General features: G+C 37.4%; 2 protein-coding genes and 1 pseudogene across 5 annotated transcripts; all 3 read right to left on the minus strand.

The window, feature by feature from the left end:
• Nucleotides 1-1,348: 1,348 nt before the first annotated feature.
• Nucleotides 1,349-6,169, minus strand: LOC149017077 (serine hydroxymethyltransferase, mitochondrial-like). Its single transcript, XM_089153805.1, has 8 exons — nt 5,735-6,169; nt 5,506-5,633; nt 4,508-5,284; nt 3,454-3,550; nt 2,552-2,663; nt 2,389-2,463; nt 2,089-2,279; nt 1,349-1,724 (listed from the first exon to the last, which is right to left on the minus strand). Exons 5-7 carry the CDS (start codon nt 2,625-2,627, stop codon nt 2,182-2,184), a joined length of 249 nt encoding a protein of 82 aa, XP_089009931.1. The 5' UTR covers nt 2,628-2,663; nt 3,454-3,550; nt 4,508-5,284; nt 5,506-5,633; nt 5,735-6,169; the 3' UTR covers nt 1,349-1,724; nt 2,089-2,181.
• Nucleotides 6,170-7,741: 1,572 nt separating this feature from the next.
• On the minus strand, nt 7,742-11,698 carry LOC149017078 (putative pentatricopeptide repeat-containing protein At5g52630; annotated as a pseudogene). Its single transcript, XR_016172767.1, has 2 exons — nt 10,589-11,698; nt 7,742-10,267 (listed from the first exon to the last, which is right to left on the minus strand). The product of XR_016172767.1 is annotated as a putative pentatricopeptide repeat-containing protein At5g52630 (transcript).
• Nucleotides 11,699-13,966: 2,268 nt separating this feature from the next.
• On the minus strand, nt 13,967-21,378 carry LOC149017079 (serine hydroxymethyltransferase, mitochondrial). Of its 3 annotated transcripts, none has more exons than XM_089151385.1 (16): nt 21,232-21,378; nt 21,050-21,100; nt 20,785-20,871; nt 20,397-20,518; nt 20,165-20,241; nt 19,758-19,882; nt 18,658-18,750; nt 17,310-17,402; nt 17,020-17,217; nt 16,772-16,876; nt 16,101-16,166; nt 15,714-15,791; nt 15,362-15,473; nt 15,163-15,273; nt 14,876-15,053; nt 13,967-14,455 (listed from the first exon to the last, which is right to left on the minus strand). In XM_089151385.1, exons 1-15 carry the CDS (start codon nt 21,319-21,321, stop codon nt 14,905-14,907), a joined length of 1,557 nt encoding a protein of 518 aa, XP_089007511.1. In that variant the 5' UTR covers nt 21,322-21,378; the 3' UTR covers nt 13,967-14,455; nt 14,876-14,904. The 3 variants fall into 3 exon arrangements, with proteins under 3 accessions (XP_089007511.1, XP_089007509.1, XP_089007510.1); XM_089151383.1 differs by having other exon boundaries at nt 13,967-14,510; XM_089151384.1 differs by having other exon boundaries at nt 13,967-14,519.
• Nucleotides 21,379-22,095: the final 717 nt, after the last annotated feature.

Raw genomic sequence — 22,095 nt, forward strand, 5'->3', positions numbered from 1 at the left:
ATACATTGAGTTAAAAAAAATATCTAAAAAAAAAAAAAAAAAAATTATAATAATACAATGTATTAACTAATCTAAGGGACATTATGGTCCAACCATGTTTAAAATTTGAATATGGTTAATGGCGACTAATGATGTTAGTCTTGTTATACTTCACATATAACATATCATACTTAAAGGACCCAACATTAATTTGTGGTATACTAAAGTAACTTACACGTAAAAAATTCATAATATTAAGAATGCATTCCAAATGGATTAATGCACTTGTTAATCGCTATCTTTTGCCACTATGGAGATATCCATCGGTCCCTTAAGAAAAGTTTGCCATATGTTTTTAGGATCCAACGTAAAACTATGTTTGTTCAAAATACTCATTATTGCATTTTCTCTTATTTTGTGGAAACATGTTCCACCACTGGGATTGATCCATCAATATCCAGACGGAGAACTCTCTTTAAAAGCTAATAGTTGGCTGATGCCTTTGTGTTTTCTATCACAATAAGAAAATTATGTATTCTCTTAAGGAAATTAGCCTTATTATTAACATACAAGATCTAAGCTTGTGATTTGAGTCATGTACTTTCTCTTATGTTCTTAAAGTGATTAATGCAACAGCAAATCTCCCATTCCCAGAAGACCAGATTGGTAACAAACACAACCTCTTGACTTGAATCTACTCTTTGGTTCTAGTTTCTCTGTAATATTGTTTCCTCCACTCAACCGTTTTGATAAATTGACTTCTTACCAAAAAAGGAAAAAGGAATGCGTTTAGGAAAAGTCTATCATGAGAATGCAAAGCTATCTTTGTTCTATACGATTTGAGTTCTCAGGATTGATCCGAGGTCCCAAACCCATCCAAGACTTGAATCTATTCCAATTTCCAAGGAATGGATATCGAACAACGTAAAGAAGCTATGAATCTTCAAAAACGTCTTTGGCTTTTAATTTAAAAACAAAATTCACTTTTGGATGAGGAAGAGATAACATTTGGATTCTTATATGTTGTGAATTTTTTTTTCAAAAAAATGAAATTTATTTTTAGATTGGACACGTGTCATAAATTGAACCATGTGAATCAAAAAAAATTTCTTTCTATTTGGGTAGAGGCTAGCCTCACTAAGAATTTGATAAGTGTATATATCATTCAAGGACCGAGAGGGAAGTCAAAAATTTCTTGGGTAATAAAGTTGTTCTTCCACAGCAATAAACCCTAATTAGAAGGTAGAAAATTTATTTATATGTTGACAAATAATATCGAAATCATTTTACTTATGAACAAAAGACAATCAGGGCCTTTTTCGTTTTGCCAGTACAAAACCAAGTGCTTTTTTTTTTTTTTGTTGTAAATAGATATTTCATTAGAAAGCAGAAGAACTACCGAGTAAACCACCCAATTGGTTTAGTGTGGATCGGATAACAGACAAACTATCTCACTCGGAATACATAGGGCCTTCCTAGCTAGTGCTGGAAAACACAAATTATAGACATACTTCGTAATGCAGTGCCAGTTTATACCGTAGATCATTAGTGAATAATATGCACACAGTTGTCTTCAGAAAAATTTCAACTAACTGTTGTCCTTGATATTATAGATCCAAGATTTACATTCTTTCATCCTTCATAACCAATATTATCACAGGCCACAGGAAGATCTCATTCTCTCAGTTGACTGCATTAATTTCACAGGATCTTTGAGTAGCAGTATTTGCAGCAATTTGAAGGTTCTGCACAAACTTAAATGAGAAGCAGTGAGAAATGGATTCTTTGCCAATACGACAGCATTCTTAGTGGCAATAAAGAGAAGTAGGAGAAATGGCATTAAAATAAAATGTAGGAGATGGTCAAATTAGAAGATCACTTTTCCCAAGTATAAAGAGTTCATCTGAAGAAAATCAGGATTTGATCCCCACTACTGAAAATTAGGTATGACAGCCACAATATGACTTAGAGTTGATAATCGATGTCCTATGTCTAAATAATTGCTGATATGTTAAGTATTTAAGGGGGCAGACACAACCAACCCACAAACCCCCTTCCCCCAAAAGAAAAAAGACAAAAAAATGAAGTAAAGTACAAGAAATCACATACCTTAAAGAATAAGATCCTTCTGTTTTCCCTCAGTTCTTGTATTTCATTGTTTCTTTTTCAAATCCAATTGTTGGGAATTGCTTAGCGAATTGCTCAACCTCCTGGCTCAACCTCCTGGCGAAGCTTTGAAATTTCAGATTGGATGTCGTCACGAGTCTGGATTGTAGTCAGGAAGTCCTTCAACTTTGTTCCTGACAAGTGGAAACACAGACATAACATGATGCATATTGTCTAATGAATTCAAGTAACCCCAAAAAAGAGGTCAAATACAGATCTAAAAAAAGCCACAAAACAATCAACCTTTGCAATCAAAATATTCAGCCACATTAACAAAATCCTCTTCAACAAATCCTCTAGATGTGAGGGCCGGTGTTCCTGAATAAGCATAGGCAGATTATTCATGTTGATCAGGTCATGAAATTTAAATAAAAGAGGAGAAACTGAACGAAGAAGAAATTTCTACCCATCTGGATTCCACCGGGAACCATGGCAGACACATCTCCAGGAACAGTGTTCTTGTTGGCTGCAATATGAGCCATTTCCAAAACCTTTTCAACTCTAGAACCATCAATACCCTGCAGATCAAAAATATAAAGCAAGAGCCACAGCGCACCCATTCAACGAAGCCAAAAAGATATCCTAGACAAATGGAAACCTAGATGGCATACTTCCAGGCAAAGGTTTGTCGGAAATGAACTCTGTTGGATATCAAGTGATCCGATGTGAACCGTACAAAATGAAGAATTGGAACAACCACAGAGTCTCAAATCAGCAGAATAATGACCAGAGGTGCCACAGAAAGGCAGCAGAGAGGGCAACGCAATGCAAAACATGAACCTGCCGCTGGGATGATGAGGAAACAAGAGGGCAGCCACCACGGACACTTCATTTATTCTGAAAAGAACAGGAAACAAGGCCCACCAACCAGAGGACAATCTCTCTGACTTTGAAGCAACCCACTAAGGACCAATATAAAGCGGAGTACAGGCGCGCACCAGGTCAAGTGCCTGGAGAAGTGGAAGAGACGGCTGAGATCCAAGTTTTACTGGTTGTTGTATATGAGTTGACTCCTGTTCTGTTTTGAGGCTTCACACCCACACTAATTTGGTCAAGACATGGTTACAATTGCCAACTTCCACTTGACTTCACTTTTTTCTCCTAAAATGATTATTTTGCAACTAGATTTGGACTATTTCAGAACTGTTGTTTCAATGAACTTAATATGGTAATTGCATAACAATATATTATAAGGTGCATCTACTTTTATTTCTTTTTTCCAAATAAAATCAAAAGAGCCAATATGCTTCTTCTTCTTTTTTGTGGGGGGGGGGGGGGGGGGGTGGACACGACAATAGAAAAGGTTACCTGATCATAATCAATGTATCCTGTGCCCTCATTCAATCAATCTATATGGCATTGTCTCAAAAAATATAGACACAGCGGAAATCTTCTTGGTATCAGTCTGCAAAATGGCAAATAAACTATGAAGCCTATACACCATTAATAATAATTCATATGGTTAGCAGTGGTTCCATAAACAACATTCTCTGCTTTTTCATGCACATGCCATGAACAATCTGAAAATTGAAAGATCAAATGATCTTCAAACAGCAAAAGAAGATAATCAGATCTTTTGATTCATAATTATTTAACAGTGCTGATTCAATATAAACCAAGGGAGGATCTATAGAAGTTAGCCTCACTCAGTTTCATGATTTGAAAAGACGTCTGCTGTAACGCAAGTAGAAAAAGAAATACGAAGAAGCGTGAGCTTCAAAGTAAAGAGCTGAAGAAATTCTTTCTTCACTGAATATTTGATCACCTTTCATGTCTGATTTCATATTCAACACAATGGGAGGGGAGAGTATACAGGTTGCAAACACAATTTCATTTATTTCTACTACCTTTATTAATATGAAAGAGGTGATGTTGAGAGTGAAGAGGAGATTATAAAAGAGATCAATACAATATGTTAAGCTTCTAGCTTCAGCAACATGCTCTATCTTTTTTTGGATGGGGATAATGTTGGTATCCAGGCAAACAGCTTGACTATTCATCCAGGTCCATGCGAGCCCCACAGTCACATGACCAGGTCATTCAAATATTTAAGTGGAAAGCCAATTCAATCCAAGGTGAGTCGTAGTCCCAAGCAGGTAAGAGGAATCCAATTTAGAAGTGCCCATGCAAACTACACTACCCACTTGGGATTAAAATCTATAACTTCACTTCACCAGCATGCTAGACAAATTGAAGAAAAATCATTAATATAAGGACCCAAGTGGATGAGTGATGCATTCCCTGAACAAATAACAGGAGATGGCAGCACTAGATGAACCTTTCCTAGACAGTAGCAGGCAACCAAAACATGTCCAAAAAATTTAGCTCCAAGATAGTCAAACTCAAGGGAAGCAGTAAGCACCTGATAGCCATGTGACAGATGCCCACCATGAGGAAGATCAAGTGCCATGATTCTCTCATGAGGCTTCAACAGTGCAGTGTAAACTTGAAAATTAGAAGGTGAGCCTGACAATGGTTGCACATTCACTGAAAGGAAAAAAGCAAGTGAATCTTTCAGTACAGGGTGTTGATTAAAGGTTAAAATCTGTGTGGCAATTCTCAGATTACCAGTACCGCATGCACATCCACTGAAAGGAAAAAGCAAGTGCATCTTTCAGCACAGGGTGTTAAGTTAAAGGTTAAAATCTGTGGCAATTCTCAAGACTTAAAAGTCCCAAATAACAATGCGACTAGTTGTAACAAGGAATCAGTAAAATAGATACTTCAATATACCAATCTTTATCCAATTATAGTCTGTATATTAAAGTTATTTGATTTTCAATTTTGAAAACTCGGAAACATCCAAACAAAATTAGCTATAAGTACAAATCAGTTTTGAATTTTCGGCTGTACATCTACAACCCTGCACCCGGTGACCGGAAAAGAACGAGACATGACACTTAATGATGATGATGATAAGAGTAGTAGTAGTAATAGTAATAATAATAATAAGAGTACGAAAAGAAGAAAAAAAGGACAAAGAAAATATAAGGAAGCATTATAGTGGATACTTACATTATACAATACGCTTATGGGCATCACCCATTTTTTGCCAATCAGAAGACAGTTTTATAGCCTTGAAAGCTTCATATAAGGGTTTACTTTGTCCCAATTTAAGTTCGAACTTAACTATCTCTGGCTGCAAAACAGAAGATAAATCATGTTAAGAACATAGAGTAAGCAAAACAGAAGATAAATCATGTTAAGAACAGAGTATGCAAAATAGAAGATAAATCATGCTAAGAACATAGAGTATCCCAAAGCCGTTAACTACAAGAATACCTAGTCAAGATTTCCCTTGACCCTGACCTTCCAGAAATCTAGTGTAGAATAGTAAAGAAATGCAGAACAAAATTGCACCTGAACTTCCTCAATAGCAGAGCGGAGTTCAGGAGAATCCTTAACACTTTTGAGATGATTCACCGCTCCCCAAACCACTTGAAGCCGATCAATTATCTTCTCCACTCTAGCTCAACCAAATCATTTTCCTGCAAGCACCAATAATAAACCACAGAATCAACCGAAGAAAACCAGGCAGGGTGAAGTGATTGGAGAGACAAAATCAAAAGAAACCGGGAAAAAAACTTACGAGCTTCTTAAGGAACGCTGTAACCCCGGGACAAACATGCTTGGCTTCAAAACATCGAAAGGAGGAAAAACGAAATCTCGTAGAAGAGGATTTCCTTCGAGCGTCACCTCGGACACCATCGAATGTCGCTGTGGCTTCGGAAGTAATGAACGGAGCAGAGGAGGAGCAGAGAGTGGATGAGAGAGGGTGGATCGATGGAATTTTCGAGAGCAGAAAGTAAAAGAAGATGACCAGAGAGGGCAAAGATATGATTTGAAGAGATTCTTGGAAGGTTGGAGAGGACAAGTATAGCGAAAAAGAAGAGGTTTGATGGAGTGGGTGACGGAAATGCATGAACGGGTTGACATCGATAACATGTTTGATGTTCGTCAGGACCGTCACTAGTAGAACTGTAGAAGTAGTATGTGTAAGAGCAGGAACCCCGAATTCTGCTCTCCTTAGTTCTTGCAAGTGCATCCCCCAACCGTACGGGCCATCTTCAACGCAGGCGGAATGTTTTTTTTTGGCCAAATTTGGACTCAACTAACTGGTAAATGGATAGTCGAAATCCGCTTCCGAATTTGCATTTGTATTCGAATGTTTAAGAATATCTGTATCTGAAAATTTTCTTATCAGAAAATATTCGTATTTCTAAACAACTGGATTCGGATTCGGATAATTACTTATCGGAACGGATAATATCCACATAAAAATTTATTCGAATAGAGTAAAGTATTTAAAATAATCGGATTCGAATAGCGGCATTCGATAATCGGAAATTAGAAATTTATAATAAAAATATAAAAAAGTGACAATTATCAATCAATAATCGGATAGTTTATTGGATCGGATTATAATCGGATATCCGATAAAGTTTCAAATTCGGATGCCTTCTCTAAATTTTTGCTGGATTTGGATATCGGATTTGCTAATTGGAATCGGATGCCGAATCCGATCTGTTTACAAATCTAGACTCAACTATCTTTGACTCTCAAATCTATGAGTTTCTATATCAAAATAAAAAATAAAATTTAATTCCACCCCTTGACTTATTCAATTTCTTAGTAAAGTCATTCAGTTTTTATTTATCAATTTTCAATTTCACTGTTAGATTTTTAGTTTAGAATACTATTCATGAATCATATCCCCAACTTTATGAATATTTAAAGTTGAGAGGTTTAACTTTATATCAGCACTTAAACCACTTAATTTTGATTTTTTGACATGATTTACTGATTTTAGGTGATAAGTCAAGAGGTGACACTCAAGATCTCTCCAAAAGAATAGACAAGTGGTTGATAGTTATGAGGCCCATTTGTCAAATTGGGCCAGGATGTGCCTAGGCATAAATAACTAGAGACCTAAACTTTACCATTGGCTACATTTGTCAGAAGATCCACTGAAAAGGTCAATGAGGCTAAGGAATCTACCATAGTATTTGGTCAAGATCATCAAGTCATTTTCTTTTGATAGAAAAGATAAGATAAGGTTTTGCAGCGCTGGAAGAAACAATACCAGTCTTTTTAAATAAGAAGTTACAAATTATTTTATAAATTAATATTTTTAGAGCAAATTATATGGCACTCATTATATTTGGGATAAAACTCTTGACCATTTACTATTGTCTCATAAATTATATAATACCCACATATAAATTAAAATTACCCACAGTTAACCTTGCTATTAAAATAGACTATAAAAATTTCCAAATACCCTTACTTTTATTTAAAACATTTAAAATTTGTCATTATGGTTTGATGACTCGCAACACGATTATCGTATTATATTGTCGAAATCATTGACATCATGACCAGGTAGGTGCCTACAAAGCACCTATCCTGAGAACTAGTTCTTTTATCTCACAAATTAAGCTTAATGAAGTCGAAAATCTCAGTTTTCAGATCCTCTAATATGAAATAGGTTGGTAGCAGGGCAGAGGAGAGGGAACAAACTTTCAACAAAACGGGGTTCCAAAGAATATAGAACTTCATTACCAAAAAAAAAAAAAAAAGGAATATAGAACTTAATGCGAACCAGAAACTATGCAAGTTCCCTTCATGGTTATTTCATAAACCTACTGATCGCTTACCAAAAAAAAAAAAACCTACTGATCGAACCTGATGATGGGAAATGCTGTTTCAAGAAACCCTTTTCGAGTCCCTGCTCTGTAATCTCTCACGATTCCACCTATTCCAGAAGTTCCAGCATTCACACCATGACGTACCAGTGCACTTTCAGAAAGTAATTTCAAATTCTCCATTTCACTAAGATGTATGACTTCTTTGCTTAGATCTTTGAATGGTGTTGATTGATACTGAGATTCTCCACACAAACAAGAGAGAAGATTATCATTGAGTATCTGAATCAAAGAAGACCACCAAAATCCCCACATGAACAATGCCCGTCAGTGAATTTATGAAGCCGTCTGCTGTCACGAATGATTTTTGGCTTTCAAGTCAACACTGAAACAAACTTAACAAAACTATAGCAATCCCTTACACATACATACACTTTTGATAACCCTTATCTGTGCACTATTAGGCATGTTCAATAACCAGAAAGCAATGGCCAGCCTTTCACTGTGGACAATGGTAGACGAGAATTTATCATCCTCATTTGCAATTTCTGAGCTTTGCCATGACACATATCCCAGAGCTTTTGCTTTGTGAACCAAGTCTTCCAAAAGTTTGTGCATCTCTATATACTGGGAGTGTGATTTGTCACCAGGTTTGAAGGGGAAAAAACCTTGTCTTTGATGCTAATCCAACTCCAATCTCTTATTCTCCCAACCTTCTCGTCTCTCATCAGTTTTCTCACTCTTGATACATCCTCCCATCTCCCATCCGAGAGATACATGTTCAACAATAAGACGCAAGTTTCAGGATCTTTGGGCTTCAGTTCAAGTAACCGTTCGGCAGCATAAAATCCCAATTCCATTTTCCCATGGCTCCTACAACCAGCGATCAAGATTGACCAAATGAACTCATTAGGTTCAAAATCCATTATTTTAACAAATTTGAAAGCTGTATCCAACTGGCCCAATCTTACAAACATATCGATCAAACATGCATAATGATCCATCACAGGCTTGATCTGGTACTCATTCTTCATCATATCAAAGTAACTCAGAGCCTCATCAACCAATCCAGCATGGCTACAAGCTGAAAGAACACCAATAAAGGTAATCTCGTTTGGTCTCACCCCTGCCAATCTCATTTCCTCAAACAGCTGCAGAGCTTGGTTTGACCGACCATGCTGAGAAAAACCTGTGATCATTGAAGTCCACAATATTAATGTTCTATACGACATCTCCACAAAAGCTTTGCTTGCCTTTTCGATGTGGCCACATTTATTATACATGTTAACAAGTGCACTTCCCACAAAAATATCTGATAGAAACCCAGTTTTTATGGTCTGAGCATGGATTTGTTCCCCCTGCTCCAAGGCTGCCAGATTGCTACAGACTGCCAAGACACTAGAGAAAGTGAACGGGTCAGGTTTCATGTCTGATCTGTTCAGTTTGAGAAATATGTTAAGTGCTTCTATTCCACTCCGGTGAACTGATAGATCATCCTTGTCACCATCCATCATCTGGGCATGGCCTGCAATCATTGCATTCCATGTGATCAAACAGATAGTCTCCATTGTACTGAACAATTTTTGAGCCTCATCAATCCAACCGCATTTCAGATACAAATACATTAAAGAACTTTTAATGGGCAGATCTGATTCATACCCAAGTTTTAGAATGAGTGAATGAACCTGCTTTCCAACATCCATAGCCTGCATTATACAACACAAGCTCAATATACTAGTAAACGTGAATTCATTTGGTCTTGCATCCTCTGACAGCATCTCAGAAAAAACCAACAAACCTCTCATGGCTTCACCATTATCACCACAAGCAGATATAACTGTTGTCCATGAGATGACATTATTGTCTTGGATTCTTCGAAATGCCTTAATCGTGGACTTTAAGTTGCCACATTTGGAGTAAAAGCTACAGAGTGAGTTCCCCGCACTGGTATCAGACTCGATACCATACTTGATTATGTATGCATGAATTTGCTTTCCCAATTCAATAGCTTGCAAGGATGCACAAGCACTCAAAACAGCCCCTAAGGTGTAGTTTGTAGGATAGGCCCCACACTCCAAAAGTTCTTGGAGGACTTTGATGGCAAGTTCTGGCTGTGAGTTGTGAATATAACCTGTAATCAAAGCCGTCCATGAAACAACATCCCTTTGAGGTAACTGGTCAAACACTTTCCGGGCATCTTCCACAACCCCACATTTTGCATACACATTGACAAGGAATGTCATGAGAAACAGATCCTCATGTGCTCCGGTCTTTATTATGTGTGTGTGGATGACCTGAGCTTTTGAGACTGAATTGTTGGAAATGCATTCTTGCAAGAGAGGAACATAAAAGGATGATTCGATCTGGGTATCTTCCTTAAGCACTGAGAAAGCTTCTTGGAAGTCCAAACATCTCGGTTCCAATTTTGTACCCAATTGAGTGCTTGCACAACTTTTCTGGTAGGAGATACTCGGACCCTGAAATTAAAAATGCAAACTAAAATTAGAGAAAATAGACCTAGGCAAGGACCTAATTCAAGGAATAAAGTTCTAGTCCAACATGCCAAAAAATGTTTACTTCAACTTATAGTCTACTCTCTCTTTTTTATTTATTTAAATAACTAATAGTCTACACACAAGTGAACGCAAACTTCAACTAGACTCCGTGGGGTTACAAAGATGCAAGTCTGAAACATTAAGCAAAAGCTGCAATTGGAAACGGCAGATGCGTTAAAGCAGAATAGCTCTCTAACTTCACATTTTCCAAGGATGAAAGCAAATTCAAAGCAAACGGATAACCTTTTCGGCGGCAACTGAGATTGGAGGGTTTTTCCTGAACTCAGAATCCAGCTTAAGAGTGCCACTTACTGCGACAGAAGGTAGAGACGCCATAGGAAGAAGAGAAGAAGAAGAAACTATATCATCTATCCTCAAACCCCTATGCTGTTATGTCATTGTCTTTATTGAGTTTATGATCAATCTACCATCTGTTATCTTCTCTTATCATTCGGGGGATTTTTATTTGGTGAGGATTAGGCCACGTAAGCATGAATAAATCAAACGGTTGTAAACTAAAGAGTGGAGGTATGTATGTAAATACAAAATTTTACTTTTACATTAAAGGTTATAAAATTTCAGAATTTACAAAATGACATCCCTGGTTCGACTAGGGTTCAAGCTCTCATCGACTAGCTTGGTCTGAGAAACGTGGCAAGGACGGTGATCGGCGATGAAGGACACAGAGGTATCTCCGGCGAAGAGCGCCACCGTGTTTCGATCGGAACCGACATTATTCACGATCCCATCATCTTGTTCCTCGACGAACCCACTTCGGGTTTGGACTCAACGAGTGCTTACATGGTTGTGAAGGTTCTTCAGCGAATCGCTCAGAGCGGAAGTATTGTTATCATGTCAATACATCAACCGAGTTACAGGATCATCGGCATTCTCGACCGTATCATCTTTTTATCAGTTATCATGCGGTCAGACTGTTTACAGGGGCCCTCCTTCACTTCTCCCCCAATTCTTCGTTGAGTTCGGCCATCCAATTCCGGAGAAAGAGAATAGGACCAAGTTCGCTCTTGATCTGATTCGCGAGCTCGAGGTTTCTCCTGCTGGTACCAAGGGTTTAGTCGAATTCCATAAATCATGGCAGAGTTTGAAGACTCCGGCGAATCTCGATCCAGAACGACTGGATTTATCCCTGAAAGACGCCATTAGTGCATGCATTTCAAGGGGAAAACCGGTGTCCGGCACCACCAGCGACGCCACCTCCAGAAAGGTTTCATCCTTCGTGAATCCACTCTGGGTTGAAATTGGGGTTCTGTCAAACCGATCCATAAAGAACATCAGAAGAATGCCGGAGCTTTTAGGGATGCGTTTAGCAACGGTGTTGGTGACTGGTTTCATCTTAGCTACTGTTAAAAATGAACAGTGTACCGAAGATTTGGGGATTCATGGGTAAAGTTGGGGATGTCATTTGTAAATTTCAATATTTTCAAACATTTAAATGTAAAAGTAAATTTTTGTATTTTCATACGTACCCATGCTTTAGTTTACAACCGTTTGATTTACTGATGTTTAATCTTGATTAATCTTGATTCTTTTTTTTTTTTTTTTTGGGTAAAATATTAATCTTGATTCTTGATATCTTCATCTTCCAGACAAGCTACTCAGTTTTCTGGAAAAGAATTTTACAGCAGATTTAACAGCAATTGGTTACCACACAAATGTGGGATTTTTATCACCACAAAGGATGGGATTTTTATGAATTTTTATCACCTCCAGTCTTGACACCTTCATGTTTCCTGTAGTTGACCGTTAGATGATGAACATCTGTTTTATTTTACCCTAAACCCAACAGAGTGTGGGTCATTACGTCTGTCGTCAATTGGGCCCCACCTTCCGTCGGCTTTGCTTCGATGCGTTACAATTACATTTGCGGGTACGAAAAATTTGCCATATATTAAGGACCCAAATGTAAAAGTAAAAGTATGTTTCTTCAAAAACTCATTATTGCATTTTCTCTTTTCACTTTATTATTTTGTGGAAACACGTTCTACCAATGGGATTGGATCCGTCAATATTCAGATGGCGAATGTCTTCAAAAGCTAATGGATGGCTGATGCTGCATCGATAATGCACTATTTTAATCTAATGTCATAGAGCGTTTTTCTAATTCAATAAGAAGAATATGTATTCTCTAAGGAAATTAGCTTTATTATTAACATACAAGATCTAAGCTTGCGATAATGAAGGGCGGGCCTGGTGCAATGGTGGAGTCTCTCTATTGTGCACTGGAGGTCGTGGATTCGAATCAGCCTCTTTGCAGTAAAAAGCAGGGGTAAGGCTGCCTAGAAAGTCCCTTCCCCAGACCTCACAGTGTGGGAGCTTCGGCACTAGGTACGCATTATCTAAGCTTGCGATTTGAGTCATGCACTTTCTCTTATGTTTTGAAATTGATTAATGCAGCAGCAAATCTCCCATCCCAGAAGGCCAGATTGGTAACAGACAAAACCTCTTGACTTGAATCTACTCTTTGGTTCTAGTCTCTCTATAATATTGTTTCCTCCACTCAGCTAAGCCGTTTTGATAAATTGACTTCTTACCAGAAAAAAGAATGCGTTTAGGAAAATCTATCATGAGAATGCAAAACTATTTGTGTTCCATCCGAGTTGGATTGATCCAGGGTACCAGACCCATTCAAGACTCGAATCTAGAACAATTTCCAAGGAATGGATATGCAAGAACGTAAAGAAGCTATAAATCTTCAAAAACGTCTTAGCTTCCAATCTAAAAACAAAATTCACTTTCGGATGAAGAAGAGAGAACATTTGAATTCTCATATGTTTGAATTTTTTTTCAAAAAAATAGAATTTATTTTTAGATTAGACACATGTCATGAATTGAACCATGTGAATCCAAAATTTTCAAAGGCAGCAATAGAGTTTGTCATGGCAAAGAATACCTTAAGTGACTCAAGAGCTAGTCAGCACAATGTGGTAAGTGATCAACTACGAAGGAATCAAGCTGATTGCTGCTCATGGAGTCCTCCGGAAAGGGGAGTACTAAAAATAAATTCTGATGCAGCGCTGAAATTAGACAAATCAGCTAGCGGAATTGGTTTTGTTGTAAGGGATTGGCAAGGAGATCCTGTAGTGGCAAGATCGATGCCAATGGTATTCGGAGAAGCTGAAGTTGGAGAGGCGTTAGGTATCAAGCATAGCTTATGGACTGCAAGTCTGCAATAGGGGAAGGCTGGCTTCAAATCATCATAGAATCTGACTGCCTTAACGTCGTAAGACTGCTCTTACAGCCTGATCTTCCAGTTCCTACTTGCTTGATGAATGTCATTGAAGATATTCGTCGGCTTGCTTGTGCACCCATCTCATGTTTTTTCTCTTTTGTTCCAAGGAATGCTAATTCTGTAGCTCACTCCTTGGCCCAGGAAGCCCTGGCGCTTGAGACGGCGTTAGATTGGCCTATTTCCACTCACTGGTTGAAGGAGCCTGTTCCTCATCCAGTTTCCATGTCTTGTTCTTAATCGAGTTTTATACCAAAAAAAAGAATCCAAAATTTTCATTTCTATGTGGGTAGAGGCTAGACTCACTAAGAATTTGGGTAAGTGTATATATCACTCAAGGACTGAGAGTGAAGTCAAAAATTTTCTTTCTAATATAGAAAGGGGTAATAAAGTTGTTCTTCCACAGCAAATAATAATATCAAAATCATTTTACATATGAACACAAGACAACCAGGGCCTTTTTTGTTTTGCCAGTATGTTGACAATAGAAAACATGTCCAAAACCTAGTGCTCTTTTTTTTTTTTTTTTTTTTTTTGGTAAATAGATATTTCATTAGAAAGCAGAAGAACTACCAAGTAAACCACCCAGTTGGTTTAGTGTGGATCAGATAACGGCCAAACTGTCTTGCTCGGAATAGATAGGCCTTCCTAGCTAGTGCTGGAAAACACAAATCATAGACATACTTCGTAATGCAGTGCCAGTTTATACCGTAGATCATTACTGAATAATATGTACACAGTTGTCTTCAGAAAAATTTCAACCAACTGTTGTCCTTGATATTATAGATCCAAGATTTACATTCTTTCATCCTTCATTACCAATATTACCACAGGCCACTGGAAGATCTCGTTCTCTCAATTGCCTGCATTAATTTCAGAGGATCTTTGAGTAGCAGTATTTGCAGCAATTTGAAGGTTCTGCACAAACTTAAATTAGACGCAGTGAGAAATGGATTCTTTGCCAATACGACAGCATTCTTAGTGGCAATAAAGAGAAGTAGGAGAAATGGCATTAAAGAAAGATGTAGGAGATGGTCAAATTAGAGATCACTTTTCCCAAGTATAAAGAGTTCATCTGAAGAAAATAGGATTTGACCCCCACTACTGAAAATTAGGTATGACAGCCACAATATGACTTAGAGTTGATAATCTATGTCCTATGTCTAAGTAATTGCTGATATGTTAAGTATTTAAGGGGGTAGACACAACCAACCCACAAACCTCCCCCTTCCCCCAAAAGAAAAAAGACAAAAAAATGAAGAAAGTACAAGTAAATCACATACCTTAAAGAATAAGATCCTTCTGTTTTCCCTCAGTTCTTGTATTTCATTGTTTCTTTTTCAAATCCAATTGTTGGGAATTGCTTAGCGAATTGCTCAACCTCCTGTCGAAGCTTTGAAATTTCAGATTGGATGTCATCACGAGTCTGGATTGTAGTCAGGAAGTCCTTCAACTTTGTTCCTGACAAGTGGAAACACAGACATAACATGATGCATATTGTCTAATGAATTCAAGTAACCCCAAAAAAGAGGTCAAATACAGATCTAAAAAAAGCCACAAAACAATCAACCTTTGGTTTCAGACTTGATCTTCACTGCCAACTTCACAGCAATATCAAAATATTCAGCCACTTTAACAAAATCCTCTTCAACAAAGCCTCTTGATGTGAGGGCCGGTGTTCCTGAATAAGCAAAGGCAGATTATTCATGTTGATCAGGTCATGAAATATAAATAAAAGAGAAGAAACTGAACGAAGAAGAAGTTTCTACCCATCCGGATTCCACCGGGAACCATGGCAGACACATCTCCAGGAACAGTGTTCTTGTTGGCTGCTATATGAGCCATTTCCAAAACCTTTTCAACTCTAGAACCATCAATACCCTGCAGATCAAAAATATAAAGCAAGAGCTCTACTTAGTCGCATCCTCATTTTCATACTGAAGTCCAAAAATTGTATATCCTAGACACATGGTAATACTCTAGATGGCTTATACTTTTCCAGTGTCAAATTGAAAAAAAAAAGAAAAAAGGATCACATTGATGTCCAACAGAGTTCAAAATTTACCGACAAACACTTTAGACATAGTTTGACAATGGAACACAATATTATTATTCTTTTACCTTGCTTTTCAGATTCACCAAGACCAAATGGTTTTCAGTTCCCCCAGAGACAAGTTCATACCCCTTCTCTACCAAACTCTGCAAAATGAGCTAGCTTCAGACCACAAAATTACCACAAAAATCACTGAATTGCATAATTTAATTATGAAAACCCCAATAGTCAAAAAATATTCCCATGCTCAGAAGATATTCCCAAACTTGCCATCAAATCCCATCCCACCCCATCCCGTATATTTCTATATTACCAGAAAGGCTAAATGCATCAAGACTAACAAAGAAACCTTTCCCCTTACCCTGAAATATTTTGTAAATCATGGAAGAAGAAGAAGAATGACGATCAAGAATAAACAAAATTAAATACAAATATTAACTTTCCGTAGGTTATACCTTGGCGAAGCTTGAGCAATTACTAAGAACTTGCTCTTGGTAGGCTTTGTACTCTGGAGTTGTTGCCTGCAATTACAGAAAGTACAATTTTAGTCCACTCAAAGTAGGGAAAGAATTGCAGTCATAAGTATGATCCAATATTAACCATAGATACTACTCTGGGCGCAAATTCCACATCCCCAAAGAAAAGTAGACAGAAGGAGAGGGGACTACAAAGTGTAAAGATTTAATAGTAAAACTGCAGGCTAATGGCTTCGCTGTGTGTCATCCATGGGGTTTTCTTTAAATAAGCATGCTATATTATCCACACAACAAGAACATGCTTCCATCTACAGAAATGTCACAAAAAACTTATAATGGTTTGCAGATGCATTTATCAACATATAAAATTCACAGGGAAAATTTTCATGGGTCCTCAAAGTATCAACAATTTGCAGGTAATTTTACATTAAAAATGCAGTCCTCATTTATGTTTTTTTGTAAGACTTGACAAAAACAAGTCTGTTACTTGATTGTTTTCATCTGGGAGATGAAACAACTTGGATTTGACTCCGAAAGATGATGGTGTAAAAATTTTTTGGAATAGAAAACAAAATGGTTAGTCTTCTATTCTCCTCCTGAAAATTTTGCATCTTCAAAAGAAGTAAGAAATCATCCACAAGAACACAAACCTGTTTCAGTGCAACCGCTAACCCAGTAATTGTGTGATTGTGTGGACCACCTTGAAGTCCTGGAAAGACAGCTTGATTGATCTTGTCTTCATAGTCATACAAGACCTTTGGATGCAAAGAAGCAATACTTTTAGTTGCAACTATTTCAAACACTGACAATCTCTACTTAACAAAAAGAAAGAAACCCAAATGGATCACTAAGTCTTAGAGTAGCTAAAACAATGTCATGTTTCCCTTTAGCAAATCACCTCTTGGCCTTGTTTATTTATCCCTTTCACTCCCTTCCTGAAGAAGATCATGGCTCCACGTGGTCCACGAAGTGATTTATGTGTTGTAGTAGTTACAACGTCTGCATATTCAAAAGGTGATGGGATGACACCAGCCGCAACCAACCCACTAATGTGTGCCATATCTGCCAACAGGATAGCTTTTTGCTTATCACAGACCTGTAAAAGCCATCACACTTGCAATCAGATTTTCTAAACCATTGAAGAGAGTAAAGAAAATCTTCTTTGAAGGTAACTGGTGTAACTTTTACCTTGCGCATACGTGCATAGTCATAAAGGCGTGCATAAGCACTAGCACCAGCAACTACTAATTTGGGCCTGAAGAGGGCAGCACTCTTCTCAAACTGTCATCAACATATTCTCACAGCAAGTCAATTTTGTTTTTTACAAAAAGTTAGTCTACCTGAATTGGCTTGTGAAGTCTAAATTATGCTTTAGGATGAGGCATGATGGGAACAAACAAATCAATCCATATCTTAAACACCATCAGCTTGATATTTCAGTTCACACCCATAATTCTTATGGGAACCTAGGAGTATTATGATCAAATAGAAGTAGATTAAGTTTCCCAATCATAAAGTAGAGGAATACAAAACATTTTGAACCATGTTTGGATGTAGGGATGCTTCTTTCAGTGAAACTTCCTATTTGTCAATAGAAATGTTGACCTACTTCCACATCAGATATATTTTATTACCTTAAAGCATCTTGACTGAACATGGATAGCATTTATATTACCCTTTCAGAGAAAATGAACCAGACAAAGGTTTTATTTTGACTCAGTTATCTCCTACTTGTTGTCTTTATGTATTTTATTATTGTACTAACAATCAACATATGGACAGCAGGAAAAAACCCCAATTTGATGTGAATTCTCGTTGGACATAAATGAAGAATTGGAACAAACATCAGAGTCTTTCAATATCATTGCAGAATTAATGTACCGGTTATGGTGCCTACAGTAAGAGCTGGGCAGCAGAGTTTTAAGGTGCTAACTGCTTAATGCGAAATTCATGAACCTGCCTGCTTGGTGTCTGATGTAGGTAAACAAGTAGGGGCATGCTTCACCACTTGGATCATCTTCATTTATTTCTGTAAAAAGAACAGGAAACAAGTGTTGTTCCCACTTCAACCTAGAGGACATATCTGCTTCTGACTTTTTGAAGCAACTACCATCTAAGGATCGTCGTATATAAAGCTGGTAGTTACATGGCTTATTTGCTGCATCTCTAGGACTCAAGTGCCTGGAGAAGTGGAAGAGTACGAAGCTGAGATCCAAGATTTTACTGGATTGTTGTATATGAGTTGACTCCTGTTCTGTTTTGAGGCTTCACACCCACACTAATTTGGTCAAGACATGGTTACAATTGCCAACTTCCACTTCACTTCACTTTTTTCTCCTAAAATGATTATTTTGCATCTAGATTTGGACTATTTCAGAACTACTGTTTCAATGAACTCTTAATATGGTAATTGCATAACAATATATTATAAGGTGCATCTACTTTTATTTCTTTTTTCCAAATAAAATCAAAAGAGCCAAATGCTTCTTCTTTTTTTTGTTGGGGGGTGGGTGGACACGACAAAAGAAAAGGTTACCTGATCATAGTCAATGTATCCTGTGCTTTCATTCAATCTATATGGCATTGTCTCAAAAAATATAGACACAGCAGAAATCTTCTTGGTATCAGTCTGCAAAATGGAGAATAAACTATGAAGCCTATACATCATTAATAATGCCAAATGGAGAATAAACTATGAAGCCTAAACACCATTAATAATGATTCATATGGTTAGCAGGGGTTCCATAAACAACATTCTCTGCTTTTTCATGCACATGCCATGAACAATCTGATAATTGAAAGATCAAATGATCTTCAAACAGCAAAAGAAGATAATCAGATCTTTTGATTCATAATTATTTAACAGTGCTGATTCAATATAAACCAAGGGAGGATCTATAGAAGTTAGCCTCACTCAGTTTCATGATTTGAAAAGAAGTCTGCTGTAATGCAAGTAGAAAAAGAAATACGAAGAAGCGTGAGCTTCAAAGTAAAGAGCTGAAGAAATTCTTTCTTCACTGAATATTTGATCACCTTTCATGTCTGATTTCATATTGAACACAATGGGAGGGGAGAGTATACAGGTTGCAAACACAATTTCATTTATTTCTACTACCTTTTAATATGAAATAGGTGATGTTGAGAGTGAAGAGGAGATTATAAAAAATAAAAATAAAAACAATACAATATGTTAAGTTCTAGCTTCAGCAACATGCTCTATCTTTTTTTGGATGGGGATAATGTTGGTATCCGGGCAAACAGCTTGACTATTCATCTAGGTCCATGCGAGCCCCACAGTCACATGACCAGGTCATTCAAATATTTAAGTGGAAAGCCAATTCAATCCAAGGTGAGTCGTAGTCCCAAGCAGGTAAGAGGAATCCAATTCAGAAGTGCCCATGCAAACTACACTACCCACTTGGGATAAAAATTTATAACTTCACTTCACCAGCATGCTAGACAAATTGAAGAAAAATCATTAATATAAGGACCCAAGTGGATGAGTGATGCATTCCATGAACAAATAACAGGAGATGGCAGCACTAGATGAATCTTTCCTAGACAGTAGCAGGCAACCGAAACATGTCCAACAAATTTAGCTCCAAGATAGTCAAACTCAAGGGAAGCAGTAAGCACCTGGTAGCCATGTGACAGATGCCCACCATGAGGAAGATCAAGTGCCATGATTCTCTCATGAGGCTTCAACAGTGCAGTGTAAACTTGAAAATTAGAAGGTGAGCCTGACAATGGTTGCACATTCACTGAAAGGAAAAAAGCAAGTGAAACTTTCAGTACAGGGTGTTGATTAAAGGTTAAAATCTGTGCGGCAATTCTCAGATTACCAGTACTGCATGCACATCGACTGAAAGGAAAAAGCAAGTGAATCTTTCAGCACAGGGTGTTGAGTTAAAGGTTAAAATCTGTGGCAATTCTCAGATTACCAATACTGCATTCTAATAAGTAGTTCTAATCAAATGATTTGGTTAGGTTTGGATTGCTTAATACCACAACCCTACCCAAATATTTGCATTCTGGTTATTTACCTCCCCATTTTGCAGGATCCAACCTGAAAGCTTCCAGGGCACGCTTCTGACACAAAGTCTCCGCCATGTCAATATACCTAAAAGATGGTAAATTCCACGTATTATCATATAATTAACATTGTGAACAAAATGAAAAAAAATACATCACTGACACCCGATAATATACTAGGAACAAAAAGAATAAATGGAACAAAATCAAATATCAAAGTGGGGATGTTGAAACATATCATACTCGTTTCCTCCATAGTATCTGGCACCGGGATAACCTTCACTGTATTTATTGGTCATGATGGACCCAACAGCTTGCATCACGGAGACAGAAGTGAAATTCTCCGAAGGTATGAGTTCGAGACCCTAAGCAAAACAAGGAGTTACCAGTAAGTAAGTTGTATCGCGAATTGAATTTCAATTTGACGTTCACAAGTAAATATAAAAAAAATGTTTGAGTGCGAAGTTTAAACTTGAATCAAGATCATTTACAAATGATTCCATAAGTAACCATAATCCCTTGAGCAGGAATGTGCCTTAACGAAGAGCAGCTCGCATGAACATGAAATAAAAAATTCTAAAAACAGTGTTTCATGGACGCAATAAAAGAAAATAGAGTTAGAAAAGAATACCTTCCATTGCCTTGCTTTCTCTAGCTCTATAATATCGGCAATCTCTGGGTCGATTACCTCAAGCGGAGCATTCAACTGTTTTGGCCACTGGATGAAGTTTTTCCAAAGTAAGAACTTAAATCGTTCAAATTAGGATATCAACAGCATCCAATAAGGAAAATAGACGGATCACGAATCATTAGAGGAAGAACTACATCTATGAGTTCATATTTAATCCACAGAAAGGGTTGGGGAAGAACTAGCTGGGAAAAATGCATTGGCTAACCGTAACACCAGATTTCTCCTTGTCGTAAACGGCTTCATTCGGCAAAGAAGTCTGAAGAGTAAACAATTAAAGATGGAAAACATTAGATTAAGTTAAGTTAAAATGAACTCACATGTCTGTTTCTCTTGACAGGAAATCAGCTAGCTGTTTGCCTATAATAGCAGTAAGAAGGAAAATCATACCAAGTAGTAGATGGATCCGCCATTAAAGGGGGGTCGAATCGACTTGCTCAGAGAAGAGGAGAGCCTGCGAAGCGCCATAGCCATTGCCATCTTACGTTCTTCGCTGCGAACTCTTATCTTTCCCTCTCTCGTCTACGCAGCTAAGAGGTGTCTGTTTTATTAAATATTTGAATTTTTTTTTTTCTTTTTTCCGAAAAAGCCAGATTAGATACTTATCATATTTTAATTTTTAAATTAGCAGGAAAATCTGTTTTTTCATTGTCTTGGGTGATTAGTGACCGTTAAAAGGAAAACGATAAATGCTTGCAAAGAATTTCCCTCGCGTTAGGCCAACTCTGAGGACCATTGGATTGGAATAAACGGTCTTATGTTGAACGCCAGTTGGGCCCTAAGGAAGTGGATTTGTTTCTTCGGACATTGATTTTTGTTTTTTGTTTTTTTTTGGAATTGCGGTGTCTGGTTGCATAGTAGGAAATGGGCTGCAGCGTGAACTTAATCCAACCGCACAATAGAATGGTTCGGTTCGGTTCGGTCGGTTTAAGAAAAATTCAATTTGGTATCAATAAAATGCTTGTACAAACAGAACTTGTAGGGATAACCCTACCAACTCAAACCTGTTGGACTAACCAAATTCAACCCAATTAGAATCTATTAACCTCGAAGGATTGCTGAATTGGCAGCAAGCTGGCTCGGAACCACCACCCTTCCACCCAAAAGAAAAAAAAAAAAAAAAAAGAAATATATATATAACACATGGCCAGTTAGCCCTAATTTCTTTTAACTTTTAAATTTAAATTTAAAAGAATGGAACTTTTTTCCGAGAAAAAATGGAGAAAAGAAGATGTGGAAATAGATAACTGTCAG

This window comes from Hakea prostrata, chromosome 4 (genome assembly GCF_041222555.1).
Source record: "Hakea prostrata isolate BN-2017 chromosome 4, UWA_Hpros_2, whole genome shotgun sequence".
NCBI classification, from domain to species: Eukaryota; Viridiplantae; Streptophyta; class Magnoliopsida; order Proteales; family Proteaceae; genus Hakea; species Hakea prostrata.

Bases quoted from the DNA above. Each gene is read 5' to 3' on its own strand.
- LOC149017077 (XM_089153805.1), bottom strand. From the start codon at position 2,627: ATGGCTCATATTGCAGCCAACAAGAACACTGTTCCTGGAGATGTGTCT. The intron at 2,464-2,551 runs GTAGAAATTTCT...ATGCTTATTCAG, and splicing joins TCCCGGTGGAATCCAGATGG to GAACACCGGCCCTCACATCT. The intron at 2,280-2,388 runs GTTGATTGTTTT...TCCACTTGTCAG, and splicing joins TGAATATTTTGATTGCAAAG to GAACAAAGTTGAAGGACTTC.
- LOC149017079 (XM_089151385.1), bottom strand. From the start codon at position 21,321: ATGGCAATGGCTATGGCGCTTCGCAGGCTCTCCTCTTCTCTGAGCAAG. The intron at 17,403-18,657 runs GTAACCTTTTCT...TGTTGATGACAG, and splicing joins GATACATTGACTATGATCAG to TTTGAGAAGAGTGCTGCCCT. The intron at 17,218-17,309 runs GTAAAAGTTACA...TGGCTTTTACAG, and splicing joins ACTATGCACGTATGCGCAAG to GTCTGTGATAAGCAAAAAGC.